At 35.1% G+C, this 27,510-nt stretch overlaps 5 protein-coding genes across 8 annotated transcripts in view; 3 read left to right on the top strand and 2 right to left on the bottom strand.

Moving 5' to 3' along the window:
• The first annotated feature begins 1,467 nt into the window (after positions 1–1,467).
• LOC142232051 (dnaJ homolog subfamily C member 25 homolog) lies at positions 1,468–2,997 on the top strand. Its single transcript, XM_075302755.1, has one exon. The coding sequence runs from the start codon at positions 1,822–1,824 to the stop codon at positions 2,839–2,841; it is 1,020 nt and encodes a 339-aa protein (XP_075158870.1). The 5' UTR covers positions 1,468–1,821; the 3' UTR covers positions 2,842–2,997.
• Positions 2,998–7,730: 4,733 nt separating this feature from the next.
• On the top strand, positions 7,731–10,010 carry LOC142230208 (uncharacterized). The gene is made up of 3 exons (XM_075300851.1): positions 7,731–8,050; positions 8,450–8,509; positions 8,841–10,010. The coding sequence occupies exons 1-3, from the start codon at positions 7,926–7,928 to the stop codon at positions 9,955–9,957; spliced, it is 1,302 nt and encodes a 433-aa protein (XP_075156966.1). The 5' UTR covers positions 7,731–7,925; the 3' UTR covers positions 9,958–10,010.
• A 1,614-nt stretch (positions 10,011–11,624) lies between these two features.
• Positions 11,625–13,282, bottom strand: opm (transmembrane emp24 domain-containing protein opossum). The gene is made up of 2 exons (XM_075300234.1): positions 13,125–13,282; positions 11,625–13,047 (listed from the first exon to the last, which is right to left on the bottom strand). The coding sequence occupies exons 1-2, from the start codon at positions 13,125–13,127 to the stop codon at positions 12,352–12,354; spliced, it is 699 nt and encodes a 232-aa protein (XP_075156349.1). The 5' UTR covers positions 13,128–13,282; the 3' UTR covers positions 11,625–12,351.
• Positions 13,283–15,088: 1,806 nt separating this feature from the next.
• Positions 15,089–17,919, top strand: LOC142231536 (uncharacterized). The gene is made up of 4 exons (XM_075302164.1): positions 15,089–15,914; positions 15,972–16,287; positions 17,240–17,407; positions 17,470–17,919. The coding sequence occupies exons 1-4, from the start codon at positions 15,187–15,189 to the stop codon at positions 17,587–17,589; spliced, it is 1,332 nt and encodes a 443-aa protein (XP_075158279.1). The 5' UTR covers positions 15,089–15,186; the 3' UTR covers positions 17,590–17,919.
• Positions 17,920–17,988: 69 nt separating this feature from the next.
• The window catches only part of Chsy (Chondroitin sulfate synthase), a 51,658-nt gene continuing 42,136 nt past the window's right edge, over positions 17,989–27,510 (bottom strand). For 3 of the 4 annotated variants that reach the window (XM_075302162.1, XM_075302161.1, XM_075302160.1), the window contains exons 6-7: positions 23,783–24,196; positions 17,989–23,716 (exon numbers count right to left, since the gene is read on the bottom strand). In XM_075302162.1, coding sequence (XP_075158277.1) covers positions 22,725–23,716; positions 23,783–24,196 — 1,406 coding nt within the window. In that variant the 3' untranslated portion in view covers positions 17,989–22,724. The remainder of the gene's footprint in view (positions 23,717–23,782; positions 24,197–27,510) is intronic. The other variant, XR_012720819.1, reaches the window with a different exon arrangement.

Raw genomic sequence — 27,510 nt, 5'->3', positions numbered from 1 at the left:
AGCCATTGGTGTCAAACTTTGTTTGACAGTTCCGAAGATTAAGAATCATAGACCTTATAATACATGAAAATTACCTTTTTAAAAGAGATTTATAACTTGGAGGAGAACTCACACTGGTCTGGTTCGTCCTACTTATCATCAGTGGCCATAATTAATGAAAACATCAACAGCGATCCAGGCCATCCCATTACAGAACCATTTTACAAGAAGATTCCTAGAACACATAGAGGATAAATTCTTGATTCAAATACACACCTTCTACACTTACCTGACTACATATAACATGTACCTGATAACCTCAGCAAGCCATCTACACTTGCAACCTAATATGTGATTTTTTATAACTTATATACAATTTATCATATACTATAAACCAGTATAGCTCATTTGAGCATTCGATTTATTTATATCTATATATTAATACCACTGTGACATCCTTTGCAATAATCTACACTGTTAGCCACTGTTTTAACAGCCAACTTGTTATTTCGTTTTAAATGTTTTGTTATATTTAATTATTTATTTATTCTTTATTATTGGTAATCACCCCTTGCATTACCAGCAATCGGTATATGCCGCGAGCAAGTCTATTTCCTCTTTTGTTTTGCTACGTATTTTCTTTATACGTTTACAAGTAGTCATTGCAAGCATGTAGCTAACGAACATGACCATCGTGTATTAGAATAAGACAACAATAGTTCTAAGTATAACAAATGTACATTCGCTCATTATCCATTGTACCACAAAAAGAAGAAGACTCAATAAAGAAGAAATTGAATTGAATTGACCTTATAATACATAGATGAGCCATGGGTGTTAAACTATGTTTGACAGTTCCGAAGATTAAGAATAAACGGGAAAAATAAGAGCAAGCTTACAATCTCTTTCGTTTTCCATTTTGTAGTTTGCCAATTTTACACAAAATTAGAACGTTTATGATGCAACAGGGGATTTATAAATAAATTAATATATTAAAAGTTCATATTTGAACAAAAAATTGTGACCAAAACCGCGAAAATACGAAATTTAATTTTGAGCAGCATTGCTCCTTACGAACAACACAAAAGCAAATGCGCGAAAATTAATGTTTGGGGAAATGGTTGAGAAAATTCATTTTTGGAACTGACACATTTTTTTAAAGAGAATAGTGGATCATCTATGTATTATAAGGTCTATGGGATAGATTTCTAAAGAAAGCACATATGTCAAAATGTAAATATTGTGAGAAAAAATATAACGAGAATTTAACATACAAATATTTCACATTAAAGAGACTTATTTCAATATTTTATAAATTATTACAAAAGCTGGTATACTTGCCTGGTCTTTAAAAAAAAATTAAAAAGAAATTTCACCAAATTGATAGGGTATATCGAAAGGTACTCTTTGGCTAAAGTCGACTTAGGCTGTTTCTTTTGAAAACACCAGACTCTAAGAATAAGCAAAAGATGACACAAAAAGAATATGTTGATAATAAAACACAAAAAGTAATATAGCTTAGAACCCAATCGCAACGTACAACAAATTCATATTCTAACATAGCAGCATCTAAGCATAGTAACACTCTTCATCATCATTGGTTCCACAGCTCACAAAATTTGGTTTTTTGTATAGATTGGTAAAAGCAACAAGTTAGTCGATAACTGCCTATGAATCGTAAAAGCAGCCGGTCAAATATGAACCAAATGTGTTTATAAAACAAACAACGATAAACGTGGCACTAACTACTACAGACCATTAATGGTCAACACACTTTCGCCTGTTGTAATTGGTAACTGAGTGATCAAAGAAACTTCGTATTCTGAGGCGATAGTTACAAAAATGATACCTCGAATTTACCATCGTGTGCTGTTGAGTTTGGTGTTCCTATTGGTGCTTCCATCCATGTGCTTGGGTTTGTTGGAAGGGTTATATTGTGGAAAAAGAGATTGTTATGATGTCTTGGGGGTAACGCGAGAGTCCACAAAGTCGGAGATCGGCAAAGCATATCGTATATTGGCCAGAAAACATCATCCCGATTTACATAGGACGGAAGAGTCGAAAAAAGAAGCTGAAATACAATTCAAAGCCATAGCAACGGCCTATGAAATTCTTAAAGATGATGAATCCCGCAATGATTACGATTACATGTTGGATAACCCAGATGAGTACTATGCCCATTACTATCGCTACTATAGACGAAGAGTAGCACCCAAAGTGGATGTGAGAATTGTTATAATTGTAACATTAACCATAATTTCCGTTATCCAATACTACTCGGGATGGCAGCGCTACGATTCAGCAATCAAATATTTTGCCACTGTGCCAAAGTATCGCAATAAGGCTTTGGAAATAGCCAAAGAGGAGATCAATGAGAAGGTAAATAGTCGCAAAGGAAAAAATCGTCTCTCAAAGGCTGATCAAAAGGAAGAAATCGAAAAGATTGTAGTAAAAGTTATCGAGGAGAAAATGGATGTAAAGGGAGCCTATGCTAAACCCACAATCTGGGATGTTCTGTGGGTGCAAATTATTATCTTTCCATATACACTGGCTAAATGGGTGTGTTGGAATATCAATTGGTTTTGGAAATTTAACATATGCAAACAACCATATGGACGAGAGGAACAACTCTACTTAATACGTCGTCATATGAAAATGGGAGAACATCAATTCAATTCCCAAGAAGATAAACAAATCGAAGAGTTTCTACGATTAGAATTGTGGGACAAGGATAATTTCGAAGTTTGGCGTCTAGAAGAAGAGGAGGAAATGAAAAAGAAAATGGCAGAAAATCCCCGCTACAAATCCTATCGTCGGTATATGAAAAATCATGGACCAGGTCGAATGACATTCGAGGATTAATTAATTTTGCGGGCGAGAGCACACACACCTAGGATACCCTGATAATTTAATTATGATTTAATATTTCATTTAAAGTAATTATGTATTTTAATTTGTTTATAAGACAAGTGTTTTTATTAATAATAATTTAGTACGAATTTTTTATAGAAGATCAAATTGGGTTTTATTGAGAGATAAGATAAAAATGTTATCGTGCCCATAAATCATAAATTAACGATAGCATCTGCATTGTAACCAAACGTGTACGCATAAGTCCAAGTGAAATAAGAAATGGGGTATTAAAAACTTAAGAGGGATACATTTATTTTCGAAATGCTACGAAATTTTCCTAAATACCCGATTTTAATTGAAGGACACGTGTTTCCATGTGGCCTACTTAAATAATATTATTGAGATTTATTTTAAAATCTACATAAATAATGGCAATTCGTAGTTTGATAATAGTCTTCTCACTAGTAGGCTAGAAATCAATAAATATAATTAAAAAAATAAAAATGTTTAAAGATTTGCGGTGGTTTTTGCCCACTTAAGAGATTATTGACCCCGTATATACCATTAGCATATCGAATATATTTTCAACCTTTGCCAATCGAACTCTACACTATACACCCTATGAAGAAGTACGCACAGACAATGATTCTTCAAATGCTAAAAACTGAACCGGTTTTTTTGTAAATTAATTCCATCTTTTGTTGTTAACACATTTTTTGTCTTGCTCAAATTTACTCAAGTGTTTTTACCTTTGGGAAAAATTGCTTCTTTCATACTCTTTGGAGAAATATTTGAATAGATGTTGTATATATGGAATATGTTAACATCAATGTATATTAGGTTGGAATGCTAGAGTTGATGAAGAAACTATAATTTATTTTTATTATACCCTGCGCCACACTGTGGAACAGGGTATTATAAGTTAGTGCATATGTTTGCAACACCGAGAAGGAGACGAGATAGACACATGGTGTCTTTGGCAATAATGCTCAGGGTGGGTCCATGAGTCGATCTAGCCATGTCCGTCCGTCCGTCTGTTTGTGAACACATTTTTGTGATTAAAGTCTAGGTCGCAGTTTAATTCCAATCGCCTTCAAATTTGGCACAAGTTCCTGTTTTGGGTCAGAATAGAACCCTATTGATTTTGGAAGAAATCGGTTCAGATTTAGATATAGCTCCCATATATATCTTTCGCCCGATATGCACTTATATGGACCCAGAAGCCAGAGTTTTACCCTGATTTGCTTGAAATGTTGCACCAGGAGAATAATAAGTACTATAGTCAGTTGTGCCAAATTTGATTGAAATCGGTTCAGATTGAGATATAGCTCTCATATAAATCTTTCGCCCGATATAGACTTATATGGCCCCAGAAGCCAGAGTTTTAGCCCAATTTGGTTGAAATTTGGCACTAGGAGTACAATTAGTAGTGCAGTGTGCTAAATTTTATTGAAATCGGTTCAGATTTAGATATAGCTCCCATATATATCTTTCGCCCGATTTTCCGTCATATGATCACAGAGTTCAAAGTTGTAGTCCGATTTACGTGAAATTTTGCACAAGGAGTAGAATTAAAATACTAAGTATGCATGTCAAATTCAGATTTCTATATAGCTTCCATATATATGATTTTCCGATTTGGGCAAAAATGACCAAAATACACACATTTTCCTTATAAAAACGCCACTGCTAAGTCGAAAACTTGTAAAAGTGACTCAAATTTTCCTTTATTTCTAATAAAGGGTGATTTGTTAAGAGCTTGATAACTTTTAAAAAAAAAAAAACGCATAAAATTTGCAAAATCTCATCGGTTCTTTATTTGAAACGTTAGATTGGTCCATGACATTTACTTTTTGAAGATAATTTCATTTAAATGTTGACCGCGGCTGCGTCTTAGGTGGTCCATTCGGAAAGTCCAATTTTGGGCAACTTTTTCGAGCATTTCGGCCGGAATAGCCCGAATTTCTTCGGAAATGTTGTCTTCCAAAGCTGGAATAGTTGCTGGCTTATTTCTGTAGACTTTAGACTTGACGTAGCCCCACAAAAAATAGTCTAAAGGCGTCAAATCGCATGATCTTGGTGGCCAACTTAACGGTCCATTTCTTGAGATGAATTGTTCTCCGAAGTTTTCCCTCAAAATGGCCATAGAATCGCGAGCTGTGTGGCATGTAGCGCCATCTTGTTGAAACCACATGTCAACCAAGTTCAGTTCTTCCATTTTTGGCAACAAAAAGTTTGTTAGCATCGAACGATAGCGATCGCCATTCACCGTAACGTTGCGTCCAACAGCATCTTTGAAAAAATACGGTCCAATGATTCCACCAGCGTACAAACCACACCAAACAGTGCATTTTTCGGGATGCATGGGCAGTTCTGGTTGCTCTTCACTCCAAATGCGGCAATTTTGCTTATTTACGTAGCCATTCAACCAGAAATGAGCCTCACCGCTGAACAAAATTTGTCGATAAAAAAGCGGATTTTCTGCCAACTTTTCTAGGGCCCATTCACTGAAAATTCGACGTTGTGGCAGATCGTTCGGCTTCAGTTCTTGCACGAGCTGTATTTTATACGGTTTTACACCAAGATCTTTGCGTAAAATCTTCCATATGGTCGAATAACACAAACCCAATTGCTGCGAACGGCGACGAATCGACATTTCACGGTCTTCAGCAACACTCTCAGAAACAGACGCAATATTCTCTTCTGTACGCATTCGTGTGGTTGGTTTAATGTCCAATAAAGTAAACTGAGTGCGAAACTTGGTCACAATCGCATTAATTGTTTGCTCACTTGGTCGATTATGTAGACCATAAATCGGACGTAAAGCCCGAAACACATTTCGAACCGAACACTGATTTTGGTAATAAAATTCAATGATTTGCAAGCGTTGCTCGTTAGTAAGTCTATTCATGATGAAATGTCAAAGCATACTGAGCATCTTTCTCTTTGACACCATGTCTGAAATCCCACGTGATCTGTCAAATACTAATGCATGAAAATCCTAACCTCAAAAGAATCACCCTTTAGTATGAAGAGATAAGTTTTCCACAATTCTTAGAAAATATTTCAAATATATTCTACTTAAACCAAAAACAATGGAAGATGAAGATGGGAAAATGGCAGCAGAGGGTATCAAACCATTGACGGCGTTCGATGCAAACGTGTCGTTTATGATTTTTTGTTCCACAAATTAAACTAAGAATAAAGAAATTTATATCAGGGAATGACGTAGAACAATCGGTCAAAAGTTTCTCATTATTATTTACACAAAATTTAACATCATTTGTGAGTTTTTAACAAAAAATATTGCAAATTAAAAATGAACGAACGTGTATGTATCGAACACCGTAAATGCAACTTTTGGTATGACGTCGCCCATTCTCCCGTCTTCATCATCCATTGTTTTTGACTTAAACCCTATGTCATACACAAAAAAAAAAACACAACAAAGGCTACTCATATTCAGGTAATTCTGATTAAAATTGCTTTATACCAAAGACTATTAATAAAGAAGACGTGAAATGGGCTTTGATAGTGTTAGTACTAGAAAACAGAGATTAATATCATACTTGTTGGAAAAGCGCTCCGAACTTACTGGTTTGATGCAGACAATTTTTATTTAGCTATTTTCTCCAACATTTCACGCAAATTTCTGTGTCGGTTGCACTAAATTATTAATAAAATGTTTCACAAAGTGTTTTTGTTCGTTTATGAGTTAAAAAAATTGCTAAAATAAGCGAATTAAGTTTTGTTACGAATGCAAAATGAAAAGAGAAACCGAAAAAAAGTTGCAACGTCTCATGGAACATGTATGATATTAATCTCTGTTTTTTCAAGAAAAAGAGGAAGAGCAAGCTTATCTCATGTCTTCTTTATTAATAGTCTTTGCTTTATACATATATCAAAGATTATCTGATTTCCCAAGATGTCTAAATTCTTCCCCTTTTTTTCTAATAGGCTCATGAGTTTAGGTTCATACATGTATGAGAGAGTTGGAAAAAAATGGGTATGATGTTATGAATTTAAAAAAGAAAAGAAAATGAAGAATTTTCAATTTGGTTAATAGGCCTGTTTCTGCACTCTTTTCATTCAACATTTATGCCAAAAGAAATTACTTCAAGTAAATTGTGTTTATTTTTATTTTGTTGAGTATTTGTTGGTACCGTATCTTTACAAATTACATTGCCATATAAGACATAATGACTAATATGGTTTATTTATAATTATATGACGATAAAAATGGCAATTTTAACGGCTAAACTGGAACTTAATACCCACCTTAAGTCATTAAATCATTAAGATATGTCTATTATACTCCCTGGTTTTCTTTCTACGTTAAGTTTTCTACAGTTTTTCTGAGAAAATAGGAATTTTTACTTTACAGTTTTAATTTTGGAAACACGCCCGTAGTAGCGGCCAATTCAAAATGTTTCCCTCTTTTAACTTCTTTATTTGTCAATTGTTGTTTTTTTTATCTCTTTTTGTTCGTGATTTTGTCTAAACGAAAAATTTTAGAGTCACAAATTATTATACATTATTGGTCCCCCGAACACAGCTATTTAGACACATGATTGTTACGAATACAATTTTAAAGAGGAATTGGAGAAAATGTTGCAAAGAAACCTTCCAACAAGCAAAATAGATAACGAACGTGTGTGAACTTAAAGTCGTGCACTTTTATCTAATCAAGAACAAGAGGCAATTTGGACATCTTGTTATAATTACAAAGTCTTTGATTAGAGCGCTTAAAGAAATTATCTGAGATATTTACCAGCCAACAACGCGATGTGTGACAGACACACATCGTTTCCATCAAAAACAATGGAAGATGAAGATGGGAAAATGGCAGCAGAGGGTATCAAACCATTGACGGCGTTCGATGCAAACGTGTCGTTTATGATTTTTTGTTCCACAAATTAAACTAAGAATAAAAAGAAATTTATATCAGGGAATGACGTAGAACAATCGGTCAAAAGTTTCTCATTATTATTTACACAAAATTTAACATCATTTGTGAGTTTTTAACAAAAAATATTGCAAATTAAAAATGAACGAACGTGTATGTATCGAACACCGTAAATGCAACTTTTGGTATGACGTCGCCCATTCTCCCGTCTTCATCATCCATTGTTTTTGGTTTCCATAGGGCATCGATGGGCGAAGGGAAAAATCCAACAACAGCAGCACATAACGATGCACACAGCACACATATCCATGGGTTTGTATCAAAAACAATGGATGATGAAGACGGGAGAATGGGCGACGTCATACCAAAAGTTGCATTTACGGTGTTCGATACATACACGTTCGTTCATTTTTAATTTGCAATATTTTTTGTTAAAAACTCACAAATGATGTTAAATTTTGTGTAAATAATAATGAGAAACTTTTGACCGATTGTTCTACGTCATTCCCTGATATAAATTTCTTTTTATTCTTAGTTTAATTTGTGGAACAAAAAATCATAAACGACACGTTTGCATCGAACGCCGTCAATGGTTTGATACCCTCTGCTGCCATTTTCCCATCTTCATCTTCCATTGTTTTTGGTTTGTATGCTTGTTTGCCTTATTCTCATTTTGGTAGTCACTCTCTTTACGCTCTTACACATTCGTAGAAAAGATGAATTTTGCCGACAACGACGGATGGTTGCCAAAGCAGGGAGAATAGTGTTTATCAAAAACAATGGAAGATGAAGATGGGAAAATGGCAGCAGAGGGTATCAAACCATTGACGGCGTTCGATGCAAACGTGTCGTTTATGATTTTTTGTTCCACAAATTAAACTAAGAATAAAAAGAAATTTATATCAGGGAATGACGTAGAACAATCGGTCAAAAGTTTCTCATTATTATTTACACAAAATTTAACATCATTTGTGAGTTTTTAACAAAAAATATTGCAAATTAAAAATGAACGAACGTGTATGTATCGAACACCGTAAATGCAACTTTTGGTATGACGTCGCCCATTCTCCCGTCTTCATCATCCATTGTTTTTGGTGTTTATTGTGTATCGCTGCTTGTCAGACTTATTTCAAGAGATCAAACTTTGTATAATCATGAATAGACTTACTAACGAGCAACGCTTGCAAATCATTGAATTTTATTACCAAAATCAGTGTTCGGTTCGAAATGTGTTTCGCGCTTTACGTCCGATTTATGGTCTACATAATCGACCAAGTGAGCAAACAATTAATGCGATTGTGACCAAGTTTCGCACTCAGTTTACTTTATTCGACATTAAACCAACCACACGAATGCGTACAGAAGAGAATATTGCGTCTGTTTCTGAGAGTGTTGCTGAAGACCGTGAAATGTCGATTCGTCGCCGTTCGCAGCAATTGGGTTTGTGTTATTCGACCATATGGAAGATTTTACGCAAAGATCTTGGTGTAAAACCGTATAAAATACAGCTCGTGCAAGAACTGAAGCCGAACGATCTGCCACAACGTCGAATTTTCAGTGAATGGGCCCTAGAAAAGTTGGCAGAAAATCCGCTTTTTTATCGACAAATTTTGTTCAGCGGTGAGGCTCATTTCTGGTTGAATGGCTACGTAAATAAGCAAAATTGCCGCATTTGGAGTGAAGAGCAACCAGAACTGCCCATGCATCCCGAAAAATGCACTGTTTGGTGTGGTTTGTACGCTGGTGGAATCATTGGACCGTATTTTTTCAAAGATGCTGTTGGACGCAACGTTACGGTGAATGGCGATAGCTATCGTTCGATGCTAACAAACTTTTTGTTGCCAAAAATGGAAGAACTGAACTTGGTTGACATGTGGTTTCAACAAGATGGCGCTACATGCCACACAGCTCGCGATTCTATGGCCATTTTGAGGGAAAACTTCGGAGAACAATTCATCTCAAGAAATGGACCGGTAAGTTGGCCACCAAGATCATGCGATTTGACGCCTTTAGACTATTTTTTGTGGGGCTACGTCAAGTCTAAAGTCTACAGAAATAAGCCAGCAACTATTCCAGCTTTGGAAGACAACATTTCCGAAGAAATTCGGGCTATTCCGGCCGAAATGCTCGAAAAAGTTGCCCAAAATTGGACTTTCCGAATGGACCACCTAAGTCGCAGCCGCGGTCAACATTTAAATGAAATTATCTTCAAAAAGTAAATGTCATGGACCAATCTAACGTTTCAAATAAAGAACCGATGAGATTTTGCAAATTTTATGCGTTTTTTTTTAAAAAAAGTTATCAAGCTCTTAACAAATCACCCTTTACATATCTATCGACCGATAAATCATATATACACTTTTGCGAAGTTGTCTCAAAATTGGTTCAGATTAAAATGTTTCCCATATTTTTTACTAACATAGTGTACCATCCCAGGGGATTAGCTGACTTAAATTTTAAGTCTATAGATTATAAATTTTATTCAGATGGAGTCAGATTTAAATGTATGTATTTGGGACAAAAACCTTTGTATATAGCACCCAAGACATTTGACGGATTTCATATAGTATCGAAAATGTGGATTTACAAAGTGGTGCAGGGTATAATATAGTCGGCCCCGCCGACTTTAGACTTTCCTTACTTGTTATTTATTTATTCAGTCAAGGAAAACACTTGAATTAAATATTGAGAACAAATTGGGACCCAACATTGATCTATGGTAAGTATAGAAGAGTTGTATCCAAATGGTTATGGGAATAATCCCAAAACCAAAACAAGAGGTGTTTAATTGGGAAATAGATACGAATTTTGAATGATTTTGACCAATGTTACAATAACTTTGGAATGATACTATTTGTTTGGGTGAAAATACAATGAGGGAAATAGTAGTGTAAAACCAAGGCAACGTATTTTTGCCTATAGATAACAATTAGGGGTTTTGATATCTTAAGGTAAGTAGTTCCAGTTTTGCCGCTAAAATCAAAACTAAATCTGTAAAAGCAGAATAACATTATAACTTTTTTTGGCAAATTTTATGATAACTTAGTGGGGAATGCTGCAAAGTAACAACTGAAAATGTTTATGTTCTTGAAATGAATTATTGAAGAAAAGTGAAAAAAATGTTTTTGGTGCCGTAGTGCGCTAAAAGTTGCAGTCCTGAACAAGTTGCAGACTTCTTCACAACTAACAATACATATTATTTTAGATGATTTTACTCAACAGATTTTCAGGAAACAAAAATAGATTTCGTTTTATATATTTATATTTTTGAAAGCCTTATATATTTTTGAAAGCTATTGAATGGTATCAACAAACGTTTTGTGACAATCAAAAACTTTTATTGGTTTACAATAACCCCTAGTTTATAAAACGCATTATTAGGTGTGGGCTTTAGCAACAACAGACACAGCAAACATTGACTTTTTTCCTTTCTGCAGTTGACTAGTTGTCGTTCTAGCAACTTTTTCTTATGTGCCTACAAATTTTATAGCATAAGTCCCAGAAATGTTCTATAATTATTTGATCATTTCTTTGAAATTTTTTATCTATTTATTCATTCAGAGTATGTTTATTTGTTTATTTTTTCTTGAAATAGAGATTCGTAACATTGGTCAAAATCATTAAAATAATAGATAATATAGGCCTTATTTATCAAATAAGGCCTATATTAGGATTTAAAGAAAACAAATTTAATGTGCACTGATTACTGCTCGCTTATTATAGCCTATAAGAAACTTTGAAATGGATAAAATACATACGAACACCGAACTGCATTATTCGCTGATTATAGACAAGTTATTACAAGCTTTTTTCTTGGTGTTGACAATTTCGATCTAAACAACTCTATGCGTCAAAAAAATGAATTCAGAACAAGTGCTCGTATATGTATGTTATAGATTTAAAATTTTAATTTATTGCTTACAATTTTTTACATTACCTAGTTTACAATATACAAGATTTTTTATAAATAATATATGATGTATTTGTAACGATTACGGTAAGATATCTGGGGAAATGCATATTCGATAAACTTTCTGTCCATTCCATGCTCCGTACCTGAACTCGAGAGTTTGCTTTTTCTTGACTTCGGTTCAAACCCAGCTAAATACATAATATGGCAAAATTTAGATATTTTCTTGATGATTTAAGATACACCACCATTGTTTATACTCAACATTATTGAACTATATCAAAAGTAATATTAAATGGTATTTTAAGATAAACAAAACGTCAATTAGAGATGTCAGCCATGATAAGAGGCCAGACACAAACACACTTTTACGTGAAGAATTTCAAAGACCTTAAGAATGAATATACCCATACGTGTATATTATGTATCTACGTGGTGTACAATGACTATATGAGAGATGGCAAATGAGTAATTATTACTAAAAGTATATGTAAATAAAAACTATATCGAAAATTAACCTAAATAAACCATAGGGAACACCATTTGGGGAGACCAATTTCTGGAACATATCAAAATCCCTGATTCGTTTTGAATTTATAATTAAAAATCTTTGGTTAGAAATTTTAGGCGGCCGAGGAAACGGAAATAAGTCAGTAGAAAATCACTGGGATCAAAACCAGAGCCAAAGTGCTATTAGACGCTTTCATAGATGTAAACGTTGCCAAACTTTACTCATTCTAGTATTCGTATCGAATATACTGCGCACCAAGAATACTTGAAGCAAGCCAACTGCTATCATAGCACATATCTGGAACATTGACCAAGTGTTTACTTTAATGAAATTTGTTTCAGCCAAATTTCGATCTCTGGCTTCATGAGATCGCAACATGTCTTGTATCTGCCGAGCCTTTGTCATTTGCATACGTATGCGTCCTATGTAGTCCATAATATCTTGGACTTTCATGTCGTAAAATTCTTCAGGTGTAAGACCTTCGAATACATCATTCCATTGATCATCTCCGAGATTCTGTTCCCCTTCCTTCTCGACAATGAGCTCAAAGAAAACTGTTTTTCGGTTGAATGAACTAAAGGTATTGTCAAAACAAAAGCGATAGTCGCCCTCTTTCTGGACATCATGACGGTGTATGTTCTCCGGTTTCTTAAAGTCGCTTACAATAATAAGACCAATTGGATCGGCCAGTGAAAAGCTGATATCCAAATCTCCATGTCCGCCATCGATTACCTGATATTCAATATCAATTGTTTCCCCGGCTTTTACTGTATGGAAATAACATTCCTTCTTTCCCGCATCTATATGAACAGTCATTTCCTTGTCGTATGACTCCACCACCATGGACAAGCACATCATTATTAGCCCAAATGTAAACACGGACTTTCTCTGCAATGATATTTGAAGTTCGAAAAAATTAGATTAATATCTATATGTATAAAATTGGTTGAAAATCGTTAAATTACCATTATTGTGATGGTAAACAATGCAGGTCTAATGAATGGAATGAGGGTGATTAAAGAAATGTCAGTTAGTTATGCATCAGGGTTTCATTTAGTACTCATTTGTCAGCGCAAAACTAACAGCAGCTGTCATAGAGGTTGGAACGCTTTTAAATTGTATTACGAATAGTTTTTTTTATCGTTTTTACGGCGGATAAGACTGTTATCAATATTAGGAAATTCAAGCAGTACACATATATCATTAGGCCTGTTTTATAATAATCTACATTAAAGCCCGGTATTCACCTCTAGCTGAAATTTCTGCTACTGATAAGAAATGCATTGCTATATATTTGCTAACGAAAATTTCATGAGACTTTATTATCGGTTGTTTACATTTTGTTCCCATTATGCCCCGTCCCAGCCAACATTTTTTTGAATTGGATGACACTACTGAGAATCCCCACCATGTCGAAAACAACCGTATACGACAACAAAAACTCGTCGGAAAAGCGCTGTCACTGTTGAGAAGTTATACCACGTCAAGTTTTTTTTTTATATAAATTATAATAAGCTAGCTGCGCTTGGCGTTTCACAAAATATAAAATGGCTCTTCTAACAATAGTGATGGCAAAATACTTTCATGCACATTGTGCACTTTTTGATATGCTTCCCTCATCACAGTTTGCGATTGTTGTAGTGACATTTACGAGTCTATGGTAGCGATGAGGATGAAATGGAACTTTGAAATGCTAGCAGGGATGTTTAATTTCGTGGTTACTATTTTGAATCAATTAATTTTAAAGGATGAAGTTGTACACAATCTATACTCTTCCAAACTCTTCCAAAGCCCGGTGTGCAGTTCTTGCGATTCCTGTTGTAAACAATCCCCTGCCAACATTTTTTGAATTTGGGGGCGCTTCTGAGAATCCCCACTACGTCGAAAACAATCATATACGACATCAAAAACTCGTCGGAAAAGCGCCGTCACTATTGAGAAGTTGTACCACGCCAAGTTACTACGAAAAAGTTTCTCATCAGTGCAATTATTAGGTGCCTATTTAGATCAATTTCGAAGGACTTAAAGGACTTAAAACTCAACATCATTCTTTTATTAATGCAAAAAATTATGTTAAATGTGATGAGATAAACCGAAAAATGTTATATTTATAAGAAATTATAAATGTTTAATCAAATCAATAAACATCTACACAATCGTGTTTTACTTGACCATAATGATTCTTCTACAATTACCTTAAAATTCACTTTTTCTGATAGTTTGCAGGGGTTCTTATTGGCGTCCTTCGAAATTGATCTAAATAGGCACCTAATAATTGCACTGATGAGAAACTTTTTCGTAGTAACTTGGGGTGGTACAACTTCTCAATAGTGACGGCGCTTTTCCGACGAGTTTTTGATGTCGTATATGATTGTTTTCGACGTAGTGGGGATTCTCAGAAGCGCCCCCAAATTCAAAAAATGTTGGCAGGGATATTGCAGCGTCTATCAGCCAGTTTGTTTATTTTCGATGGAGAAAGCGTGCCTGGAAAAATATTTGAAAAACGATCACTTTATTCTATTTGGAAAGTCGAAAATTGTTCACCATATACCTTTCACAATTTTAATCGTAATATTTATGTTTTCAGAACTTTATTTTCGTTTTTATTTAAATAAAATATAACAAGCTGGTTGCGCTTGGCGTTTCACAAAAAATAAAATGGCTCTTCTAACAGTAGTGATGGCAAAATACTTTCATGTACATTTTGTACTTTTTGATATGCTTCCCCCATCACAGTTCGCGATGGTTGTGGTGACATTTGCGAGTCTGTGGTAGCGATGAGGTTGAAATGGAACTTTGAAATGCTGGCTGGGTCGATGGCAAAATACGTACATGCAAAACGCTATTACCGACACGTAAACAATAATTCCTCTTAAGGTGCTTACCGTACTTAAATGACTAATTCGCTAGAGGGCGTCTTACTATTTTTCCTTCCACCAATTTGCCGTTTTAAAGGAACCGTGTGAACATAGCATATTTAAGACAATATTTCGACCGGCTGAATTTAACAATTGTAGTAATAATAAAATGGAAAATCCCTACCAATCTTTGTTGTTAAACATAGCTGGATATTTTGTCAAGGACATCTCACATCAAGAGAGCCCTGACAGTTGTCGTAGTATTACAACTTTAATACGGCTACACAATGAAAAGCTTGGAAAATTTGGTGATATTTCCTTTCCATCCAACTCCGACATATGGTCAAAGTATTTTCCAGCCTCTAAAGGATTCAAACTTAATGAAAATTCTTTCGAGCTGATAAACGAAGTATCTGAAACAAGTGGGCAAGAACTTTTAGATAAAGCAAAAACCTGGAATTTTCCAGTTTTCAAATTTAAGATTGAACAAGAACGATGTCATTTATACTTACAAAGAAGTTCTATTACGAGGAACTTAATACAACAGGTCTTGGGTGACCCTCAGTGTTATGGGAATTTGAGGAAATCTTCAAATTGTTGTGTCCGTATTATGGCTTTGCAGCAGTATGGGCTAGATCAGGAAGACATATCATTTTATCGTGCTAAACTTTTGCACCAAACATTGAAAAGGATAGCTTCTATTTCCCGATGGCAAGTGGAAGATGATAATGTTGCAATGTCAAATAGTTGCAATTTAGAAATTAATGTACAGAGTGTGGCATCTAAAATATCTCCGGAAGTATTGCAGGAATCGTCAGTCACAATGAAATGTGGCCTAGTGACTGATCCCATTACCAAGGGACGCGTTTGTCAATTAACCACACAAGACTATCTAAGGTAATAATTATGAAATTCATGCTTGAAAGAAATCTTCCAATTTCCTTTTCATTACAGCCTTCGCTCCAATGATGTTTCTCTAATGGCTTTGCATAAATACGGTATACGAGTCAAACAAGATAGCCGTTTCTCCGACCTAATGAAGCGTTTGGGTAGTGCAGCTGTTACAGTAGACCTATTGGAAGTTAAACATACAAGTCCTGTACAGATTATTAGGAATGGTCAAGGTAGCACCAAGGGCGCTTCTTTCATTCTATACAACTCTGCCAGATTGGAGACTCTTTTGAGGACATTTGATGAGAGAATTGAGAGGAGGGACTACGGCACAGCACCGGAAATAAGTGATATCGATTGGAGCTTACTAAATGAAGAGGCAAGTAAACTATTATTGTATTAGGACAACATTTGTATACCCATAAGAGCGTGTGTTGTTTTTATTGAGGTGGTTTATAGTTTGAATCTACTCTTTTTTTCTTCAAGAAGTGAGGTTTTCCCAATCCCATATTTTATTTTCAAAAGTCAAAACATTTGAAGGGAATTCGATTCAGTGCTTTTCAAGTTTGAAAAGAAATATGGGTAGTCCAACGAATCAAATGCCCTTAAATACCTGGTAACGAAAATTTCAAGAGTTGAACAAAAGATATGTCCATAATTAGGGTTTGCAAACAATGATACTCACACAAGTTGTACTAATTCCCCATGACGTGAGAACTTATACAGTTCTCACGTCAGTTATATATGGAAATTTCTTGGCAAGAAACGTCTATCCAGAATATGACTCAGTACATACCAAAAATCTTACTTTCAAATTGATCCCCGTTTTTCGTCGAGCTACAAAACTTATTGGGGCCTATGGGGGCTCAGTTTTTTTCAATAAATAAATAAATAAAATAAATATGCATATATCAAAGCTTTCCTTAAAGGTGGGTATTAAGTTCGAGCTTAGCCGCTAATTTTCACTCAAGTGAAAACTAAAGCAGTAAAAAACGTCATAAAATTATACATATTTGTTGCAGATTTAATTATAACTTGATGGGGAATATCCCAAAGCAAATTTTCACAAAGTTTGTATTCCTTAAATGGATTATTTAAGAAAAGTAATCGTGAAAAAATTACGATTTTAGCGGATAAACTCGAACATAATACCTACCTTTAAGCGGAATCCCGAGAAATTGGGAAAACTACGGGAAAAACTCTAGTTCTTATACATCCATAATTTGATCATATCTCCATATATCTACCCAAATAAATATATATAAATTTTAAGTCGATTTTTCGTTCACTTTCAAACAAAAATCATTTATATAAAAATTCTTGATTTTTAGGAAGAATGGCAAATGGTTTTTGCATATTTGGCTGGTTTTCCCGATTTAATTGAACGTTGTGTCGAACAATTAGATCGAGGCATATGTGCAACACATCTCATAATTAGATTTTTAAATGGTCTGGTGTCTATATTTAGCGTATATTATAGAAGAATACGAATTCTTACGGTGAGTATAATTCGACATTGCCCATATTTCTTGTTTATTTAAACAATTCATGTATTTTCTAGGAAAAACGTGATCAACTTATGCCTTATGTATATGCTCGCATATATCTTATACGTGCCGTTCGAGAAGTTCTCAATAAAACATTGTCCCTATTAGATATAGAACCTGTGGAATTTATGTAAATCCGTGCTGTATATATTAATCGTTTGTTTCGTTTGTTATACTTTTTCGTTTATCTTGAAGTCATTTGAAGTGAATTGAAATCAAAAACAGTTTTTTTGTTCTGTTTCTCTATTATTTTATTTTTTTGTTTTGTTTAATTTATTAACTTCCATTTACAAACATATCACATAATACTTATAAGTTAGTGGTATAAATATATAATACAGAAGAAATGTATTGTATAATCCTAATAGAAATACATGTGTCTAGACAATACAAGTCATTTTTTTATTACAAATAAAATGCAATTATCTCTTTTTAATATAAACTCAAATAACCTACCTAATAAATTGTTTTCGTTTTTATTGTATCTTCTTAAGTATTGTTTTGTAGCATAATAGAGGGTAATAATTATTAGCTTTGTCGTATTATTTACTTAAATAACTAAAAATATTTATTGTCAATTATTAATACTTGGCCTTGTATGGTAACGTTGTTTGTGGAAATGAGTGACAGTGTTGTTTTTACTTACACATTTTATAAAATTTCTTAAAGACAAATTTAGTAAAGAGTGAAAATATGAATTTGTGATGCCAAAGCTTTAAGATATCGTCTAGAAAGAAATGTTCATATAATATATGGAAAATTGTCAACGGGTTTATTTGATTTACATAGAAAGTGGTCTTAATAGCAAACTCCAGTTATATCTAAGGTTATCGTTTCCACAAAAAATATTGGAAACATTTTAAAATGGGCACAAATTGGTCAAACAAAAACATGAATATAATCTAATCGATCTGATAGAATTTGTCCTTGGGTTGTCATAATTCATAATAACCTTATTCCCTTGCATGCTGGGGCCCAACATCTCTATTTACACAAAAATTTTTTTCTGATTCAATCACGAATTTAATTGATCCAATTAATATTTTAATTGAAATGTCTTCAATCAAGAAAATTATAGTATCAATCACAGTTTTAATTGGGCATAACAAATACTTGATTAAAAAAATTTCATTTCATTAGAAAATTTCAATTATTTTCTTAATTGATTCAATAAATATATAATTGGTGTTGATTGCAAACTCAATTAACTTTTTAATTAAAAAGGTAACTATTTTCAATTACATTATCAACTCACTTGGCGTTTTTAGTTTGATTAAAAAAATGAATTATTTCAAATACATTTTTGAATTAAAAATGTTCAATCATTGGCTTAATTAACTTAATGTTTCTATCTTGATTAAAAACTTAATTGTATCAATTTATTAATTGAATTGAAACTTCAATCAACTTTTTAATTGGAAATATTTTGGTGATTTGTCTCTGTGTGGGAGTATGTTGGATCCTATGGTGGATATTTGTCTTTCATATAAAACCTTTACATGCACTAAAGATCCATTTATAAAATGATGTACGTTTATAGAAAAATGTCTGCAAATATCAATAGCTTATATCCGATGTTGAATTTTTATAGTTCTAGATTTAAAGCTAAATAATGCCCTAAAACTGTCTTTATTTTAAAGAGGATGCATCTTTGGCTCAAAATCAATACCAAACACTTTTGGACCCAAGTAAACTTTTTTTTGCGTGTATTTATCTAAAATTTACTGCAGATCTTAACCGATGGTAGTGGGTATTTAAGATTAAGCCCGGCCGTATTTATATGTTAATTTTTTTCAATAGTCCATGGATTATTTTTGTTCCTATTTCAACTAACCATAGTCTGGTTTTGGGACAATCGTGTGTAAAATACAACTGACAAAATTTGCTGAAAGCTTTGGCTTTTTTTAGTAGACTTCATTAGCTAACCAACTCTTAAACGATACCAGGTATGTGTAATTAACCCTTCCTATATACCGTCCTGTCAGTTAACAACTTAACTGGCAAGCATTTTTCATTTAAAATTAATCCTTTTCATAGCCGAGTCCGAATGGCATTCCACATTGCAGTGAATCCGCTTAGAGAAGCTTTGAAACACTCAGAAATGACACCAGCATTATGAGTGGAGATAATCCACCGCTGAAAATGTTTTTGGTGTTTGGTCGAAATTGGGTTTGAACCCCCCATGTGTGCAAGGCGGGCATGCTAACCAACGCACCATGGTGGTAACACAATATCCATATATCTTTTCAAGCTGACAACTCAACAAAAAAACCTTTAAGTCAAAAGTGAACATTTCAATAAGTTCAGCAAGAGCTACGTTAGCCAACGAACTTTTAAATCGTATTATGGACAGTCTCTCATCCTGCCTAAATATGCCAAGTATGCCAGTTATGTTGAAAATTTTTCAGGTGATATCTAAAGATATCTGAAGTCTAAAGGATCTACATGAAAATGACCATAAAAGTATACTAATCCAAAGTATGGATTAGGCTGAACTCTAAAAAAAATAACTGGATAACTGGAGGTTATTCCACGGGAAGCGGCAACAGCCTCTCCGTTTCATATTATAATTGGAGACTGTTCTATGTGTTTCTGTATCAATAAACCGGCTATATGCATGTTGTATATCTCCATCTCGGCAGTCTCAGATTTGACTGCTTTCTCCATAACATACATTCCATATACGGGTCACTAGAGTCTGGAACAAGCGACATAGATCTATAATGCACGGAACGAAGCCCTTTGAAATTAAATTGCAAAAGTGATGCACTTTTCGGAACTGTGTGGGGAATATTGTTGAGCGGGAGAAATCGGGGGTCGACCCACTGCTGCTGTCGTTGGCACATCATCCTGCTAAGTAGTTAGTATGACTATACTCCCGTAGCAATGTTAATCCGGAACAGTTGCGGAATGCACCCACTCAAGGCACTGGTTACACCTCATCGGAACCGAACGGTGGTGAATTTGGTTTCGACAGACTGAACATTACCTAGGTCCGGTGTTTTCCTCTATCCCGGCTCAGACCAAACGCAAATGGAGAAGGCTTCCCGGGATGCACCTCCTTCAACACAGTATCCACATGAATCGTGTACTTGCCATGATCTAGAGGTTCTATTTTGTGAGGCTAGATCTAGCATTGAAATTCCATCAGGGCCCACCTAACCTTCGGGAGTATATCATTTTTTTTGTAGATTTCAGCCAAACAATTTTCAGCTAAAGATAACCGGAGAGAAGATATCTGATATCTAAAGATATCTGAAGTCTAAAGGATCTACATGAAAATGGCCATAAAAGTATACTAATCCAAAGTATGGAAAACTCTAAAAAATCACCTTTTTGGATAACTGGAGGTTATTCCACGGGAAGCGGCAACGGCCTCTCCGTTTCATATTATAATTGGAGACTGTTCTATGTGTTTCAGTATCAATAAACTACCACCATACCTAAGCCAACGTAAGGAACGGGGTAATTACTTTTCACTCTTTGACTTTCATAGCTCAATTGGTTTAAAGAACGAAATTGTCCCAAGGGCATATTTTTAAATGCTCTCTAGAAGGTTTTATTGCTGTGAACTGTATGCATCAACTGTCCTAAAATGTAATGAGTTTTATTTATAGTGAACGTGACCGTTACTTAGTTTGTTAAATTACTTTAAAATTACAGCTATACTTCGATTTACGCAGCTAATAGGAACCGTGAATTCTCTACGTATATAACTTAATGTCAGTGGGAAATTTTACTTCGCCCCTTAATTTATAGAATAGAAAAGCGCAAGTAGATAGTTTGCTTCTGTATGAAACTAAACTGCTTTGTCCTATTTCAACAACCATAAACTGCTGAAACTACAAACCTTTTTGGTGTTTAATGACATTTTCTTTGACGCAAAGATTTAAGAAGCTCCTCAATTAAGGTTTATTTGAGGATTGTAATTTTAAAAATATTTATAGTTCTGATAATCTATAGGGTCATTGTATAAAATCCATGGGTAAAAAGTAATTTTCAAATAAGAAAGGACCAACCTACGGTTTAAAACTTCGGTAACAAAACTCGGAGCTTCATTAAAATAATAGTAAAGCATAGAAATTTTGTGATCTACGATAATGGACATCAGTCAGCGCGACTGGTATTAGTTTCAAAATTATTTCTATGGTTATGTCAAAACTACACAGAACCCATTTTTGTCCTGATTCAATCACGAAATTAATTGATCCAATTAATTTTTTAATTGAAATGTCTTTAATCACGAAAATAATAGTATCAACCACTGATTTAATTGAGCATCAAACTAATATTTGATTAAAAAATTAATTGATTTCATTAACAAATTTCAATTAATTTTTTAATTGATTCAATTAAAAATTTAATTATTAAAAACGTAACTAATTTCAATAACTTTGTTAACTGGCTTGGTGTTTTTAGTTTGATTCAAAAATTACTTGTTTCAAATAAATTTTTAAATAAACATTAAAGAGACCATATTTTTTAACACGGAAAAAATTCATGAACATTTTTCCAATTGAAGTCTTAATTTTAATTGAGTTTTAAAAAATATTCAATTAAAAATTTAATTGATTTAAAAAAATTTTTAATTGAAACAAAAATCAATCACATCACATAGTATCAATTAATTTTTTAATTGACTTCGAATTATTTTTTTAATTAATACTACCTTTTCTATGTTTGAAGACATTTCAATTAAACATTAATTGGATCAATTTATTTCGTGCTTGAAGACAAAAAATATTTTTTGTGTGAACTGTCTACCGAGTTTGATTAAAAAGTTAATTGTGTCAATAAATTTTTTCATTAAAAATGTAAAAGTTTTCAATCATTAACTTATTTGACTTACGGCCATTTTCTTGTAGCTCCGTTAAGCTTTATCTGCCAGTTAACAAAAAATAAATTTCAATTATTTTTTCTCCTGTTAACTTTAACTGAAAAATTTCTTGTAGTTAAGTTCCTAATTGGCACATGGAATATATAGGCAAATTGTTAGATATGTCCATAGTACGGTTTAAAAGTTCGTTATCTAACGGAGCTCTAACGGAGCTTCATGAAAATGGGGGTTAATATTTCTAGTTTGATTAAAAAGTTAATTGTATCAATTATTTTTTTTAATTGAAAACGTTTTCACCTTCAATTGGAAATATTTTGTCCTGTGTAACAAAGTATCACCAAGTAAATCGAGGCATACCTGTATAACTATTTCCTATCCATAATTATAACTAGAATACCCAATACTTAAAATTAGCATAAACTATATCCACCCTCATCTCATTTCTTTTCGACGATTAAAATCTCTAATAAATTCAACATTTTCGGAATTGTCATAGAACAAATTCTCCATTAATCGAGTACTACCTAATGAATTGGCTTTGGTGCCAAGACACATATTATATTGGGCTACATCTAAATTAACATCGCATGTGATGTCATGGTAAATGTGCACTAGACTAGGATCCGGAGCCCTGAATATAGAAAGGCGTCGCAATTGTGATGCTTTGGTATTGTAATCCTCGGAAACTTCTGCTGTATTGACCATAAATGAATTCTGATGATGACCATTTTTAACGATTTTTTCTAAAAATTTTACATCTTCCAGACCCCAGCCAGTTATGTCTTTGTCAAAGCCATTAATGCTCTCATCCATAATATCCGATTTATAAATGGCACATATACCAAAACCAAATTGTCGGAAATAGCCCGATTCATTAGTTATCTCATCGGGTGATATATATTGTTGCTCCTGACGTTTTGGATCATATTGGCTGAATACGATGGGTAAATAGACCTGCTTTCCTTGGACAGTGTTCATGCGTATCCTTTGGAGGGTTTCCAATTTGAAAACCATATCAACATCGATAAATAGTATAATATCGTTATCCTGTATGTAAGAGGAACGTGCTGCTGTGTCTAAGGCCACACCACGAGAGAACTCCTCCTGCCTATGTATAAAATTGATTTGTTGATATATATTACGATTTTTCAGTTGCATCCATAAGTCCAGATGGTCTTTGATTTCTTCACGTTTGCCAAAAATCACCACCAGCAAATCACAATTCTTATCTTCTTTTATTGCTACTTGCTCATAGGTATCCAAGAAACGTTTGAAAGTAGCCAAACGACCAGCGATGGGTAAAACAAAAACGATTTTCGATTTACCACCATTATTTGAAGATTTAGCTGATGACAAAAGACCAGGTATAGAAAAATGGTTTGATAATTTCTCCACTCCTTGATTGAGAATATTTTTGAAAAAACCTAAAATGAGTCCAAGAAAAAATTAAAACAAAAACGTCTTTCAAACATAGTCCACGCCTTTCTCACTTCTTTGTAATGTTGTATTGTAGAAATCTTCTTCGAATTCTTTAATAAAAATTCCCGTGAATGCTCTCTGTACATATAAATGTCGCCTCACAGGTACTGTCATTTTCTTCCCTCGATATTTTTTGTATATCAACAATAGATCCAAAATTAAATCTTGACCGTGTAAAGCATTGAGTCTTGTATATCCATATAGTAATTCACGAAATTCTATAACCCGACCCCTTTGTCTCGAATAGTTGTTGATATTTTCCATGACTTCTGTGATGACATCTTCAAGACCTTCCCTGGTGGCAGAATCGATTTTGTGTTTTGGATTGGCATGTTCTATGGAATATAGACCTCTTGCTATGAAGGACCACTCTAAAAGATCATTTCGATTTTTGGGTACACATTTATTTAGATCTGGACTGATGCCTAAAAAAAAAATCAAAAAATCATTATTTGTCACACCCAAAGAAATTTGTTAGTAGATATAGGAGAAAAATCTGCTAAAACTGAAAAATGAGAAAGCATTCACTGTTTGCTGAAATATCAAAGATTTTCTGCTATTTTCTAAACTCAATTACCCTAAAACAAATTTTCTAATTTGGTTGAAATCTACAAAAAAAAAATGATATACTCCCGAAGGTTAAGTGGGCCCCGATGGAATTTCAATTCGAGATCTAGCCTCATAAAATAGAATCTCTAGATCATGGCAAGAACACGATTCATGAGGATACTGTGTTGGAGGAGGTGCATTCCGGGAAGCCTTCTCCATTAGCTTTTGGTCTGAGCCGGGATAGAGGAAAACACCGGACCTAGGTAATGTTCAGTCTGTCGAAACCAAATTCACCACCGTTCGGTTCCGATGAGGTGTAACCAGTGCCTTGGGGTGCATTCCGCAACTGTTCCGGATTAACATTGCTACGGGAGTATAGTCATACTGACTACTTAGCAGGATGATGTGCCAACGACAGCAGCAGTGGGTTGACCCCCGATTTCTCCCGCTCAACAATATTCCCCACACAGTTCCGAAAAGTGCATCACTTTTGCAATTTAATTTCAAAGGGCTTCGTTCCGTGCATTATAGATCTATGTCGCTTGTTCCAGACTCTAGTGACCCGTATATGGAATGTATGTTATGGAGAAAGCAGTCAAATCTGAGACTGCCGAGATGGAGATATACAACATGTAGTTGGTTGTTATAGTTGGCATAACTGGTTGGTACTAGGAGACTTTAATGCCCACCATGAACTTTGGCATTCTCTCCTGGGTAATGACCAGAAAGGCATAGCTTTGGCAGAGCAGATAGATGACACTAAATTTTGCTGGGAAAACGAAGAGGCCCCAGGAAAATTACGGGGAATTGCAGCAGTCCGCCAGATATATCTTTAGCGTCACCTGATTTGATAAATGACATATTGTGGCAACCCGTCATTTTACTGTCCCATTTCTTAAACTCAGAAAGCCGGACGTTCATCAACCAACGGAAATCCTACTGGGACGGCTTTAGAGAATACATAGATCGCCGCTTCATTGAGCTCCCGCCCCACTCTCTTGCTTATGTTACCCAGAAGGTGTTCTGAGACTTTATCGACGCAGCGGTCTCTCGCTCCATACACGCTGGACGAATTTTCTAGGCTAGGCCCAATTTCCTAGCAGAAGCGGAGGGAGCTCCAGGCGAGTGTGACGAACGCCGACGTGATAAATCTGTTTATCTAAGAATCAGGGATCTGAATCTAGAGATTAGTAAGGTAGTCGACGAGCACAAGAGGAACATTTGGTTAGAACACCTGAACCAATGTAACCTAGGCACTGGCACAGGTTGTGGACAACAGCAAGATCCCTCTCGAATCCCGCTATAAGAGAACGTAATCCGAAGAGATGAGAGGTTCTTCAACCGGAGAGTGATAGAGAGAAAAGGAAAGCCATTTCGTGGTCTCCGAAGAAGCGACACACCGTAATTTATCCCAGCCGAAGTTGCCAATGTCACCAACAGTGCAAAACCACCAAATCACTGGGCTACGATGGAATTTCTATGGTAATGCTGAAGCATTTGGGAATACTGCAAGTTGAGTACTTTACCACACTCCTCAATTTTCCTTGAAATCACTTATTAACTATACCCGTTGTCTGCGAAATGGGTGATTCCACTACTGAAGCCAGGCAAAGAATTGAGCTAGGGTAATTCGTATAGACCGATCTCCCTTCTCTCGCCAGTAGTCACGACACTTGAGGCACTACTCTTCCATAGCCTTATGGAGAATTTTCCAGCTGCCAACCATCAATATGAATTCCTTAAATTGCATAGCAAAACAACAGATTTGTATGTCATTTCAGCATACATAAATAGGCGCTGGACCTATCGAAGGAAACGGCCAACCATGCCAGACTATTCGACGATATCGAAAACACATCCCTGCCGGTAAGAGCCAAACGTTGGATTCTTTATAATGCGGGCGCTAAAAATAGGCCCTGTAGAGTGAAACAGGAATTCCGGAAGGTGGGGTGATATCTCAAGCACTGTCAAATCTCTAGTTCTCCTCTATTCTACCCCCTTCTGGCGGCGTTGAGATTGTATCATATGCGAAGGACTGTACAATCATAGTATCCGGGCCCAATGTTGATGACATATGTTATCGATTAAGCTATCACATTGCTTATTTCCCTGCTAGAAATTTGAGGATATCCGCCACCAAATACTAAGCCACACTATTAACTACATGGACGGCAAAAGTACACGGGCGATTGAATGTCAGAGTCGACGGCGAGATAATTCCGACTACAAACTACCCCAAGGTCCTATTGGTTACATTCGATATACCTTTCAAGTCGTCTGCCCATGCACTGCAATATGTGATAAACTCCGCGGTAGAAACAAGGTCTTCAAGTCGCATGCACTTGGCACGCGGGAAATCATATTGACTTAGGCAATTGGCTGGTCAGTCAGTAAAGTAAATGGACGGTACTATGCGCGCCAATGTGGACACCTCAAACAAGTGACATGTAGTGAAATAATATACAGACCTGCCTATAGAACTGGGATAGGAGGTCTCCGCAGTATACCCCTGGACCACTTTTATGTAGAAACCATGATCATCCCAGTGCGTAGACACAATTACATGTAGTCAAAGCACTATCTCCTTGGTTGTTTTCGCAGTAACAATCCAAATCACCATCTTGTGGATAAGCAACCACCACCCAGGAATGTAAACGTTGATCTTCACCTTTTAGAGCGTGAGATCCAGCGTTACAAAAGAGAGCCTCTAGATCAGGAAGCATACCAGACGGGTCTGTACAGGATTTATAAGGATACTGTAGCTGAAGCGTTGAGAAGCTGTTCTCGGAGCTCGACCGCCCATCGCACCGGAGGAAAGAGACTGGGGTAGTTTTGGCCCAACTCATGTACCAAAATGTACATGAAAACTGTTACAACAACAGCACCTTAAGAAACTGATATCCACGGCAGAGTAGTGTAGTTTTAGCCCAACCAAGATAAAGGAATCAAGTGACACACTAAGGGCGTCATCTTTTCGTTTGTCCTATTAGCAAGACTGTGCAGTCAGACCCTGAAGAGTCGGAGTCGTAAAAATGTTGCACTACGGCCAAATCAGAATCAATGCCTCTATTTTAAATCTGGATTTTAGCTACGTAGAGTTGAGGGCCCTCCAAACAATCACATGAGTCCAAGATGCCATCAGTGAAAGAATATTGTACCATCTTTATTCACCTGGATCTGATTACGCAAC

This window comes from Haematobia irritans, chromosome 3 (genome assembly GCF_050003625.1).
Source record: "Haematobia irritans isolate KBUSLIRL chromosome 3, ASM5000362v1, whole genome shotgun sequence".
Lineage (NCBI taxonomy): Eukaryota > Metazoa > Arthropoda > Insecta > Diptera > Muscidae > Haematobia > Haematobia irritans.
Note: the sequence above shows the minus strand (reverse complement) of the source record. Positions and strands in the feature narration are given on the sequence as shown.